Raw genomic sequence first — 13,144 nt, 5'->3', positions numbered from 1 at the left:
AATTTTACACTATCATATTCAAATAAATAGCAATAGAATTTATTTATTCATGTAATTCAAGGAAATTACATTTATAAATATATACAAAAATAACACAATATAGAACGACGAACTTAATCGAAAAATACGAAAAATAGCATTTATTTATATATCCCAATATTGAATTATTGATCAAATATTAATAGCAATAAATTAAATATAATATATTGTACCAAATAAATAAGCAAGGAAATTATATGGAAATTAAACCAAAATTTTATTATAAAATCAGACGTGATACAATTACATAAGTCTAAAAATTTAAAAATAAGATTAATATAATATATAATGAAATTATTTGCCTAAAATCAAGTGCAGTTTTTCTTAGAATAAAATTGATATATTTTAGTGCTTGTGGTTCTGGAAAAAAATTACACTAAAACTCTAAATTGTATATAACTAAAAAGCAATTATTGAAAAAAATTATATAAGAATTAATTTATTAAAATTTGGGAATGTTGATTAAAGTTCTGAAGTGGAATATATAGTTATTAATTTATATCCTTGCCAAATTGTTAAAATATTGTTGAATTAATTGACAAATAGTCATTAAGTCAGGATATAAATATATTACTGACAAATATTTGAAAAGACAAAAATATCGAGACAATTCTTTCCAAAGAAACTATTAATTTTGTACGAAAAAATATAAATATAACAAAATAAGTCCTAAAAAAATCTAAAAAAAAAATTCTTGGATTAAAACGCTGGGTCTATTACCTCAATGATGGCCAAGAATTGCGATGGACGATCTTGCTGATCAAATCGACGATTTCATTTGTAGTTTTGAAGGAGCAGGAGATCTAACAATGGATACAATAGCCATGTTGATATTTTGCTGGTCCCTAGTTGCCTTGTTCCTAGTCTGGCTAGGAAAATTTGTCTATCACAGATTTGTGAAAAAGACGCCAATTGGTGCCACTGAGGATGCTAAGACTAAAGATGCAATTGCTAAGAAAACAGATGGTGACAAAGTTGGTGAAACACAATTAGAGAATGGAGGAGTTGGAGCGGTGGCAGTGCCATCTGTGGAAAGCAAAATTGAAGCCAAGGTTGTGCAGAAAAAGAAATCAGGTAATTGAATTATTTATATTAATTATTAGAATTATTATTATTATATGTAAATGTCTTAAAATCTAATATCTCAGGATGTCTTTACCTCAAATTTCATATAGTACGGACAAAGTGGTTCTTATAAAGGGTTGCTTTTTTCCTTAAAAATATTTTCTTTTAGTTCCAACTTAATTTAAAAACTGTTACTGGTACTCAATTAATCTAACTTGAATAAAAACTATTGAAGTTTTTTATAGCCTTATTAATAAACTTAAGGCAAATTGCTGGAACTTCCCGTATCGTAATTTCGACATAAACATTCGAGAAATGAAAATAATCAATAATTGTTTTGAATAATTTCAAATAGATTTTTTATTATAAATACATTCCGTAATTTTATAAGTGCTTTTAAAATTAGGCAACGAACTATTCTACAAACAACTTTTATAAGAAATTTGTTTATTTTTTTTTTATATTTGATTTTTTTTTTGATAATTTAGACTTTTTTTTAAAATCTTGAAATGTTTTTTAGAAGTTTGAAATTTTTTGGAATTTGTTTAAAAAATTGTTTTTCTTAATTTTTTGAGAATTTAAAAATTTTTGAAAATATTCGATTTTTATTCAAATTTTGAAATATTCTCAAATTTTTGTAAGAGATCGTTTTTTTTATTTTGATATTTTTTGAAAATTTTCAAAAATTTTTTTTTCTGAAAATGATGAAATTTCGAAAATTTGAATTTTTTGAAAATCTTTATTTTTTTTCATTTTCGATTTTTTGCGATTACTATAACTTACCCTACTGGAAGTTAATAAATATAATAAAAAATCAAAACACGATGCCATTTTGTCTGTACTTTCTCTAATAAAATTTTGAGTTTTACTCAAACAAAATAGTTCTTCATCTCAGCCAATGAAAATAAAGTTCCAAATCTCTAAACGATTTTAAGACATTATACTGTATTTTTCAATTTAAATAATTATTATCCTGATAAATATAAAAAATGTATTGTGTTATTATAATTATTGAAATGCTCTAAAGTTTTTTAATTAATTCGAATAGCGAGTGGTGTTTTAACACCAACTGTGTAGCAAATTTGCATTTGAACGATTTAGGTCTGTTTTTCCTATATTATGGTGGTTTTAGTATTCAGGTTAATTGCTTAACATTTACAAATACTACTTTCTATGTAATGGCTCTTGAATTTTTAAAATTAGTGCGCGCTTTGCCAAGAAAATACTACCCCACGAATGGAAAAATATTCTTGTTTCAAGATAAAATAGTAGTTTTTGGGCTTCCAATTTTCATAAACCATAGCAATATAAAATAATGGGTGGTACTGCACCAGGTCAGGCCCGTGAGCAGAGTTATGCTCCGATTCGATTCAGGAAAAAATAGTGTGATAGATTTCCTATTACCATTTCTAACGCAGTGCCCAAAAATGGGCTTATTTTCATTTGGAAACATATTTTTTGATTTATATTTTCAAGTGAAAATGGACATCGTTGCTGCCTGATGTCAGGATGCCGAAGTGCGGTCTCGAACAACGCAACCTCGCCACACAAAGCATCGCATGCTAGCCCTTTACATATTGCAATATGTCCATAATTTCATCAAACATAATTTTTGTAACCAAGATTTTTTTGGATCAATTCATAGAAGTATACAATTGTAATTGCGTATATAATTATGATGTCGATAAGTTTCAATATGATCTATTTCTTGAATGAAAATATGTAAAAAATTTAAAAGAAGCGTTCTTTAAAATTTATAAAAACATATAAGAAATCATTCATAATTTTATTCAATAAAATAATAATATAATTGATATATATTCATATTGTTCAGACTATTTATTTATATTCTCCTAATCAGAGTGGTTTTTTCTCATTTGCGTGTTATTTGTTGTTCAACGATAATCCAATCAATGTTTGCATAATATTTACAAGTAGTTCGAAAATATTTATATTATAAATATGCAGCTACTATCTAGTAATTTATGGCGATTAATATTTTACAAGTATCTTTAATAAAAAAAAATGTAATGCAATATAAAAAAGTAAATCAACATAATACCAACTGTTCTCTTTCAATGTTTCAAAGCTTTTCAATGAGTCTAGATTGAATTTTGGATGTTAATGTTAGAGATAAAGAATTTCTTTAAATAATTACAGATATCTAAAACAATATGAACGATTCTTATTCTCATTAGCAATGAGAGTTTTCTCTACAAGGACTTTTTTCTTATTTCTTATTAATAACAATCAGAACATCAATTACATTCTATGACTTATTATGATTTACATTAATTAAATATAATTATAAAAAGTAGTTACCTCAGTGGGTAATTACTATAATAGATACAATTTATTGGGTCAAGTTAATAGACCATATTTTTTGTCTTTTTAATTCTGTAAGAATCTTCTGAAATATTCTATATTTGTATATGGAGTAACGAGTAAATTGGGGTGATTTTCTAATTTGTGATGATGATTATCACAGGCCAACAAAGAAAATGGTGCAAACGATTTTAATGCTTTAAGTATTTTTGGGGCGCTGATTTCATAATGACATTGTTTTTTTTCTATGAACTTTAGTTTTCAAGATATGATATATATGATATATAAGGAATGAAAGTAAAAAATAGTAATACAATTCAGAATTTTATTTGAATGAGACATACCTACTCGTACATACAAAATTACAAGACCCATTCGGCCTTAGTTGGGACATTAGTTGACACTGTGAAAAGTTCTTTTCCGTGACGACCTAGAATGGATCTGGTTTCGGCATTTTTTTTCCAAGTTCCAAACTAGAACTGATACCAAAAAATGGTTTGCAGATTTGAAATCAGCGCAAAAAATACTATAAGGATCAGCTCTAACATTTGATGCGCCAAACAAAAAAAAAAAATTGTAGGCCTGTGTTAGTGGATCTTGTTTTTTATTTATAGGGTTTCAGATCATCATGTAGAGTTTTATTGCCACGTTTGATTTGCTGGAGCAGCCCCAAAAATCTATTCCTTATAACCAGATAGAAACTATTATCGTTTTATAAATCAAGATTTTGTTTTCAAGTGCTAATTTTGCATTATCTCTGATAAGCCCATAAAGTTCCCTAACTCTAATAATGGCTACTAAATCTTCCATATGTTTTCAAGAAAATATTTTATTTATAGCATATAGTCTTTCTGTTTAGATTATTTAATATACTATTGCATATAATAATGAATTCAATGATAATTGAACCAGATAGAGAATATTACAGAATATTTCACTAAATATAACTGTATGGGAATTGATTACGGTAAACTGTTATCAATGGACGTTGTTTAAATAGTGGCTTTTGAATCTGTAAATTTGAAGTTTACGTTTTCAAGAAAATTTTAAACTGCGAAATGCCATGCCAGAGTATGTCCTGATCTATCAATTGCGGCGAATGGAACATACTACCAATAAAAATATTTTTTTTCTGATTTCTTTTCAAGAAACTCAACAAAATATCATTATTTTTTATACATTTGATAATAACAGTTGAGTACAGCGCAACAATCTTTTCTCGCCACGGTGCAAAAAATGTTGGGAACCTCTGCCTTAAGATAACAAACTCTCCACCGCTTATAAAATGTAATCCAAAATACTCATTGAAACACAAATTTTAAATTGAGTTGTAAAAAAATATATTATGTAATCTTCCAAAATAAATTTTCAATTCTTCATTTGTGAAATTTTTGGATATTTTCATTGCCTTACTATATAATAAAATATTTTCTAATTATGATTACTACAATCGAATCTTATTATCTAGGTTACGTTCCACCCACTCCTCCGACCCGCAAGCGCCTCAGTAGAAAATCTCCGGGTCCGGAGTTGAGAAAATCGTCTTCCGCCAGCCACCTGACGCCCCCGCCTTCGTGCGCTGGTCCGCATGCGGCAAGTGTGCGCTGGGTTAACGAACTATTCCATTGGCTCTATGCCGACCAAGTCATTTCTGGTGAAGTGCTGCAGCAATGGCTAGCAGTTGTAAATGAGCAAGGAGTTAAAGGAGGATTGGAGGAGGTGAGTGATAAAAAAGATATATTTGATGTTATAAGTTTTTGAATTTGCTAAAACTTATAATTTTGATAAAATGTTAGTCAAGTCAAAATGTAGTTTTATGATGAGTAGCAGAATTCATTAAATATAACATTGGTTCGAATAATTATCTGGTGATTCTGATTTAAAACATCAGATACAAGCAATAGAATTCATTCTAATATTGTGATATGATATTTAATTAGTTTTAGATCTTTGTTGCACTTATGTTTGATTTTTATGAAAAGTATTCAAAATTCTATATTGAGTACTATCGATACTTTCGCCACGATATTTTTTTGACGTCGATATTTTGATTAGATACTTTTCAAAGTACTCAATATCGATCTTTTGTCTCGATACTTCTAACACTATATATAGGGCGTTCGAGAATTTTCAAAGTCAAGCCGAAACGGGGTAATAGTCTTAATCGTAATAATCTTGAAAAATTAGTAGAGAAAAATTTATCTCACCTTGTTTGTAAATTATAAGCTTTTAATATGCATCCTAGAGCTTTCGTAAAATTGTGACAATTTTTCGGTTATTGTTGTTAATTTTTTATCACCGCAGTCAAAAATAATGATACAATTTCCTCATTTTTAACTAACCACACCCCAACAAGGCGCCTAAAGAAGAAATGGCCTGAAGACTTAATTACTTAAAATAAATTATAGCCTTAGATAATTATCTACTACTACTAGGGGATAATCTCTCAATGAAGAAGATTCTTACTTGACATTATAATTCATAACAATGACTGATAGAAAACGGTTGTTTTTTCTGATTGTCAAGAATCAATAAAAAAATTCTCCATTTTTCAACAAAAATTTTTATTGTACTATGAATTTATTTTATTTTTTTAATCGGTCGACTTTGAAAGACCCTCCTTTAGAAAAAGGTTCTATAATCTGCCTTGGCAAGTTTTATAAAAAGTTCGCGAATTTATTCAGGCTTGCAAAATGGTAAAATACTTGATATTATTATTAAGAAAATTTTAGTGAAAAAATAAAAATATAAAAATGACACAGTAACGGCTAACGTATTTCGCTCACATTCAATTCAAATTTTCTCGCACATTGTAGATGGTGGGGCTACTATTAATCAGGTGGGCAAATTCTAAGGATTTGTGGACCCCTCTCTTCCTTTGCGATACGTGATGATATTTAAAATTGCCCCCCCCCCCCCGCCATCACCACACAATATTGTGTATTTTTAGTACCTAGAAAAAATCGTAAAATTTTTGAACGTTAAAAAATAAATATACGTGATATCTTACTCATCTTATACTTATTTATTTATGATCTTACTAACCTTCCCCCCCTCCCCTTCGTGATATTTCGTGTGTAATAAACATTTGATCTGATGATGGTGATTTTATACGTGTAATAATAAACATTTGATCTGATTGTGAGTAAAATGTATTTCCAGAAATAATGTCAAAATTAGGTTTTTATTTTTTTACTCAAAAAAATTTATAATGAAACTATCAAGTATTTTACTATTTTACAATCCCCTGATTAAATGCGCCAACTTTTGTTGAAACTTGCCAACAGTACATTTTTTTAAAGGGTTTCTCTAAGTCGACTCTAATTTATAGAGCAAAAAATCCCAACTAAAAAAAATATGGTGCCTATATACTTATTATCCAATAACATAAAATTGTAAAGTTGATTGATAAAGTGTATATGACTAACGTACTTGTATACAAAGTCGAAAAAAACAAATTAAAAAAAAGTCGGCCAATTTAAAAAAAATAAATTTTTACTTCAACTAAATGTCTTAATTTTTAAACACTTAAGACAATTGTGTCATTATTTTTGACTGCAGATTATGAATCCATGGTTATAATGAACAAAAGAAATAAAAACTAACAAAAATAATCGAAAAATTAGCACAATTTCACCGGAGTTCTAGATTGAACTTTAAAGCTCATAATTTTCAAACAACGTGGGGTAATTTTTTTTTAGGACAGTTATGGTCAATACCATCACCGTTTTTAGCTTGACATTAAGTTCCGGGACACCCTGTAATAAAAATTTACTATAGCAAATCAGCTAATTATTATTCTTTTAAACCACGATTTTCATAAGTGACAACAAATTGTGATAGTTGCACTTATGATAATATAAACGTAAAGTCGAACTAATGTTATATTTTATATTTGTACCATTTGGAGGTTAGATTTTAGAAGTTAATATTGGGAAAAACACTTGATCAAACACCAAAGACTTAGCTTTTGCACAGTTTGTGGCTTCCAACTATTGCCATTTCTCAACAGAAGAGACCAGTAAAATACATAGCTTTATTATCCAGAAAATGGACCCTTAAATTTTTCCATGGTATGCCCGCAGTTTTACAATATTATTATTTGAGGAAAATTAATAATTAACACTTACAAAAATCGTTGTTAGATTTGCGTGCATTGTAAATTTATATATCAAGAAAAGCGTTCTATACCTATTATGTTTTTCATTACTATCAACATTTATTATAAATTAGTCAAGCGCGTAATATTAAATATTTCTCCCTCGAGGAATGGCTTTGTATTTAGCTTGTAACTTATGAAGGGGTGTATTTGCGTGCTGAACTCACATAGGGGTGTCACTATTAACATTTTTCATTAAATCAATAATTTTAAGCGTAAAATATAGAGGGAAAGGTTACCCCTGAAACTTAATCAATAAGTATATTCCATTAATCTTTCACACTTGGAAACCGAAAGTCTCATTCAATATAGTTTAATAACAATTGTTACTTTACTGCTGATTTATTTACTACTGCGTATTAAAAATATAAATTAATTGTTGAATCAGTATGACGTATGAGTCAACATTAACATTTTTCTTTAAATTAATATAAGTTTTCAATGTGAAATAAGCGTAAGGGGAAAGGCTACCCCTAGAACTAAATTCGTGAATTAGACTTACTCCTTTAAAAAATTGCTAGGCGATTTAAAAAAAAAACTACTCTGAAAAACATATTAGATTTATAAGAATAATCACTCAACTGTTGATAAACATATAAATATAGTATCACTTATTCCATTAATATTTTAGTTTGTGCTATTTGAAATCGTCAGAAAGACAATCTATTTAGTTTGTGTAGTAACAATTGTTACTTCACTACTGCCGATTAAATAAATAAATTAAATATTCAATCTTCAGATATATTGTTTGGAAGAATGGTAGCTTGCAAGTAAATTTAGGGTGGTATTCTAGTCTAGAAGTTTTAAGAAATCGATTTTTATTTTATATTTCCAGGCTTTAACTATTCAAGAATATGTGTACAACAGGTTTTTCAAAATTTAAATTATTTTTGGAGATGAAGCATAATAATCCTCCACTGTTTCCTTCCTTTATGAAACTTTAAACGATTTTTTTCACGAAACTGTCTTTTTCGAAACGATACCCACCATTTCTCAACTTTTACTGTACCCTTTACTTGAAATTTTTACAAAGTTTCTTATAGACTTCTTATAGAATTCTGCTCATCCCCAAATTTCAAATTTTACTGTTTTTAAAAAAATCAAGAATATAAAAAAGTTGTAATTTCTTTTAGTCGCTATTTTGTGAAATAATGTTCTTTAATCATTCTTTTTATTGAATTATTTGGTGGGCTAATGATCACGTGCCAGTATTCAGATTCCCTACTTCATCATCTGCTAGAATAATAACTTTTTGATTGTTTTTAATTTTAAATTTGTTCTGTACTCTTAAAAACATTATGATTAATAACTTACTATTAGGGGAGCGTCCATTAATCACGCAAGGATTTTTGGAGCTCCCTTTCTCTTATTATTAGTGATACTTAAAGTTACTCCCCTTCCCCCACCAATCATCAGGTGTATTTTCAGTACCTGAACCTAAACTTTTGGAAATTTTTTGATATATTAATTTATATAAATTAATTGCTACAAATATTAGCAATTAGATATATTAGTTCTTTTTCTTCTTGTTCTAGTTGTAGCAAATGTCTTAGAAACTTATGTATGACACCGATCACATCATATTGTCATATTCTCTACTTTCTTGAATCGGACGTGCAATACAATAAGTGAAATTACTAAACTGTTACTTTTACGACTATATACCAGTCCTGAATGCGTTTCAAATTGCCTATTTTTTTTAATAAATAGGTACATTGACGATTGATTCAAAGTAATTTATAATCCCGTTGTGCACAAACTCTTCCAGCATAGTGAGAATGAGTTCTAATCCATTATCTAGCTTCAAATCCATCATCAATCAAAAGGAATGAAAAAATTATTTCGTATTAAATAGGTCGTGACAATACAGTTACTTTGTTTCGCATGTGCGCATTTGCAATAGAAAATAATTATTCACTTCGAAAAGAATTTGTTGATTACTTTTTTTATTTTTATTAGTATACATTTTTTGCAATATACTCACCATGCCTGAAGCTCTTGGTTTTCTCATAGATGGACGATTATATTCCTCATTGAAGACAGGTATCAATTGCTAACTTGAGTGAGAAATTAATTAAATTATCTAAATATTAAATGATCACTTTGGAAATTAAAATGAGCTTTCTGTCTAGCAGTTATAATTCAACTTGATATCAATATGCTATATCCAACTAGGTGTACTTATTAGTCTCAAATTACACTTCTTAAAACAATCCACCAAATCAAATAAATTTTCTTATTATCTCATATATGAGTCGTGTTAATATTAATTAAACATTCAGTGTGAATCGATATTCATTTTTAAATAACTTAAATCTTATTTATAACATATGCTCACATATGTGTTTCACTAATTTTAATTTTTGATATTCAAAAGAATATAACTTCAACCCTGTTCCATTTTTATTCAAATTTACAGCAATACAGCAAAATCAATGTCAGTTATTTTGAGAACTTCTTGGGAAATTCTAAAATTCCTTTATACTAGAAAATTCTTTTAAAATAATTTGAATATAATATTAATACCTGAACTATTTTCACTGCTGACATAAATGATCTCTCCTAATTTTGTATGTCGACTAATTAAATAACTTCATTCAAATAAACATTGAAGTTTTAGAACAAATAATTTCATAAGTAAATATTTTTATAATAAATAATATACAATATATATATATATATATATATATAATACAAGTAAATAAGACACATTTTGATATTTATCATATTTTATTTCCTGAAAATTATCTACAAAAAATTGTAGTGTATGTGAATGTCGAAATGCAAATTGTCTTCAAAATTATTTAAAAAAATTTTAAACTCAAATACAAATTTAATGTAATTTTTAAAAATATATAATAAAACCAAAGTAATTGCTAAAGGTATTAAATAAATTTACTGTACCATTTTACTGACTAACTGCAAATGAAAAATAATATTACGTGGCATTCAAAATATAGCGTTTAGTAGTTTAATAAATGTTACAGAAATAATATTACAATTGCTTTGGTAGCAAATTTATAATACTGACTACACCTTTACCTCAGCTTCAGTCTCCATTTGTTCCTCGAACATCGATCAACCTAGGAATGCTTGATCCTATTATCGACAAATGCAAACACAAAGACCAAACAGTTTATTTACAACTCTAAAATGCTCATGTGAATGTATTCAAACATAACATTACATTGATGAAAAATTAGACAACAAATGATTCTATGAAGCATTAATTACTGTAATTTTCAACACATATCCACTAACTTCCGTCCCAAAGTTGATGTGTATTTCTATATGTATATTAGTCAATGATATATACAATTCAAAACCAAAATATCAAACTGTTATTTAAAGTGCAGAAAGAAAACATGATCACATATTATAATATAATAAAAATCCCATTATTATAAAGGAGTAATTTTATGTTTATTACTTATTTTAACTACATACAAGATACAATGCAAGAATGTAGTTAGGTTATTTAAACGATACAAATGAAATTAAAGACATTTAAACAAAAACTATATAATACTTTTCGTACAATACTTAACATACATGTACTTCATATGTCATGTATATTTATATAAATACATACACAATATATATATATTATATATATATATATATATATATATTTAAGCATATAGAATTTGTAATATACACATAGCTACCATATTTCTTAAAAAAAAAGTATATATACATATCAAATATACAAATTATATGTACGTATGTATGTATGTATATATATAAGTATACAAAAAGGCATTCACAATTTAAACGAAAACTAAAATCTACAAATTATAAATTAGGTTTTTAAAACAAAACATCAAAAGCAACTGATTTGTGCATTTGAATTTATACTGCACATGTAAATCAGCTGTTTCTTTTGCTAATCTATTTAAAATCAGTCATTAATCATTCTGTTTCATTGATCTCGAGATTCTAAAATCGTTTTTTTTTATTTCATAGAAAAATATGATAATTTATAAAATGGAATTTTCAAAATCACAATGAGTTCGCGCCTACTTCCAAATATACTCGAATTGTATGAAAACTAGCGCTGCCATCTGTGGCGACCGTGTTGAAGTCGGCCGACAAACGAATCAAAATACATGTCGGCCAACGTGAACCAACGAAACAAGCAAGTTCGACGCTAAATCACTTAACCACTAATGAGATTCGACCTTATTAATAATAATACTGCTCTACAAATACAGAAGCATTTATAATAATTACCAATAAGTACACTATGCGTATATAAATATATCTCTATCTATCTATCACCTATGCTAGAATATAATGCGCTTATTGCTTTTTTGAAAACTTACTTTAAAAATAACTCCAAACTTGTAATCATACACACATTAATTATACGAGTATTGTTAAAGATATGTATGGTTATATAAGTATAAAGGAAGATAAGTAGATAAGTAAAGGTTACAACTAAAATGATACATACAACTAATTAAATGCGTACAAATTACATTATATATGGCAACAATCGAAATGACGTGAAAGGTTTAAATATGTACATGTCCAATGTTATTATATACATTTTCGGTTATTAGTAAAAAATATACTCATGTTTACGTGTTTGTGATAATAATAAGCATACTATGGAATGAGTAATGCATTCAGTTAAAAACTCATTGGCGATTTTCGTCATTTATCTCAGTACATCATTTATATAAATAATATTAATAATTACGACAAAAGTCGCCGATGAGTTTCTACCGTTATTGTACCTGAAGTAAGTTTAAGGCGCGGGGACGTACATTGGCAACCCTTGCATAGCTCCCCAGTCTACTCCTTGGAAACTGGACATATTCACTCCCGCCAAATTGAAACCGTGATAAGGATCCTGTGTCGGGGGTGCACTGGCACCAACATTAGGGCTGGCGGGTAAAGCGTATGGGGCATATCGGAGACTTGATAAAGATGGGGGCATAGCACCGTATGGGGCTCCGACCAAGGCTTGCATGTGCGTAGCTCCCATCAGAGCCATAGGACTGATTCCCGGTGGGGCCCACATCAATGGTGCTGCAGCATGTGCTAGCTTGATATCTTGTACTTGTTTCGTTATTGGCTGAGGCACGGGAGATAAATTTTCTTTTTTCATAGCCTTTTTGCACTCGACTTTTTTATTCTTGATCGTGTGGAAGTGATTTCACACACGCGGTCTACAACATCGTCGTTGTCGAAGGTCACGAAACCGAAACCTCTGTGCCTTTTGGTCTGATGGTCCATCAAGAGCACAGTTTCTGTAACTCTGCCGAATTGCATGAAGTAGCCTTCGACTTCTTCCTTGCTAGTTTCCTGGCTGACGCCGCCGATGAAAATTTTATTACTCCTCTCGGACAATCCGGTTGGTGAGGCCCGTTTCGGGGCTTGAGTTTTAATTTTTGCGAACTTGGGGTCGACTTTCTTGCCGTCAATGGCATGTACGGGGACCTTGAAGATGTTGCTCACCGTGACGGGGTCGGCGAACGTGACAAAGCCGAAGCCTCGGCTACGCTGCGTGTTGGTGTCCTTGACTATGACTGCCTCGGTCACAGTACC

The 13,144-nt window shown here is 29.0% G+C and overlaps 2 protein-coding genes across 2 annotated transcripts in view; one reads left to right on the top strand and one right to left on the bottom strand.

Annotated features, from left to right (window-relative positions):
• Window positions 1–680: 680 nt before the first annotated feature.
• LOC113383345 overlaps window positions 681–13,144 on the top strand; it is a gene marked incomplete in the record, with an annotated part of 146,681 nt that continues 134,217 nt past the window's right edge. Inside the window, 2 exon segments of the mRNA XM_026621613.1 lie at window positions 681–1,113; window positions 4,898–5,148. Coding sequence (XP_026477398.1) covers window positions 783–1,113; window positions 4,898–5,148 — 582 coding nt within the window.
• On the bottom strand, window positions 12,090–13,144 carry LOC113383346 (RNA-binding protein Musashi homolog Rbp6-like; the record flags this gene model as incomplete). Its single annotated transcript, XM_026621615.1, is given in 2 exon segments — window positions 12,090–12,751; window positions 12,754–13,144. Coding segments are annotated over 2 exon segments (801 nt in total), but the record flags the coding sequence as incomplete, so codon positions are not given.

This window comes from Ctenocephalides felis, unplaced genomic scaffold (assembly GCF_003426905.1).
Source record: "Ctenocephalides felis isolate EL2017-DRISC unplaced genomic scaffold, ASM342690v1 CF-g0.4_SCAFFOLD_03570, whole genome shotgun sequence".
Lineage (NCBI taxonomy): Eukaryota > Metazoa > Arthropoda > Insecta > Siphonaptera > Pulicidae > Ctenocephalides > Ctenocephalides felis.
The sequence above is the reverse complement of the archived record's forward strand: the minus strand, read 5'-3'. Positions and strand labels throughout refer to the sequence as shown.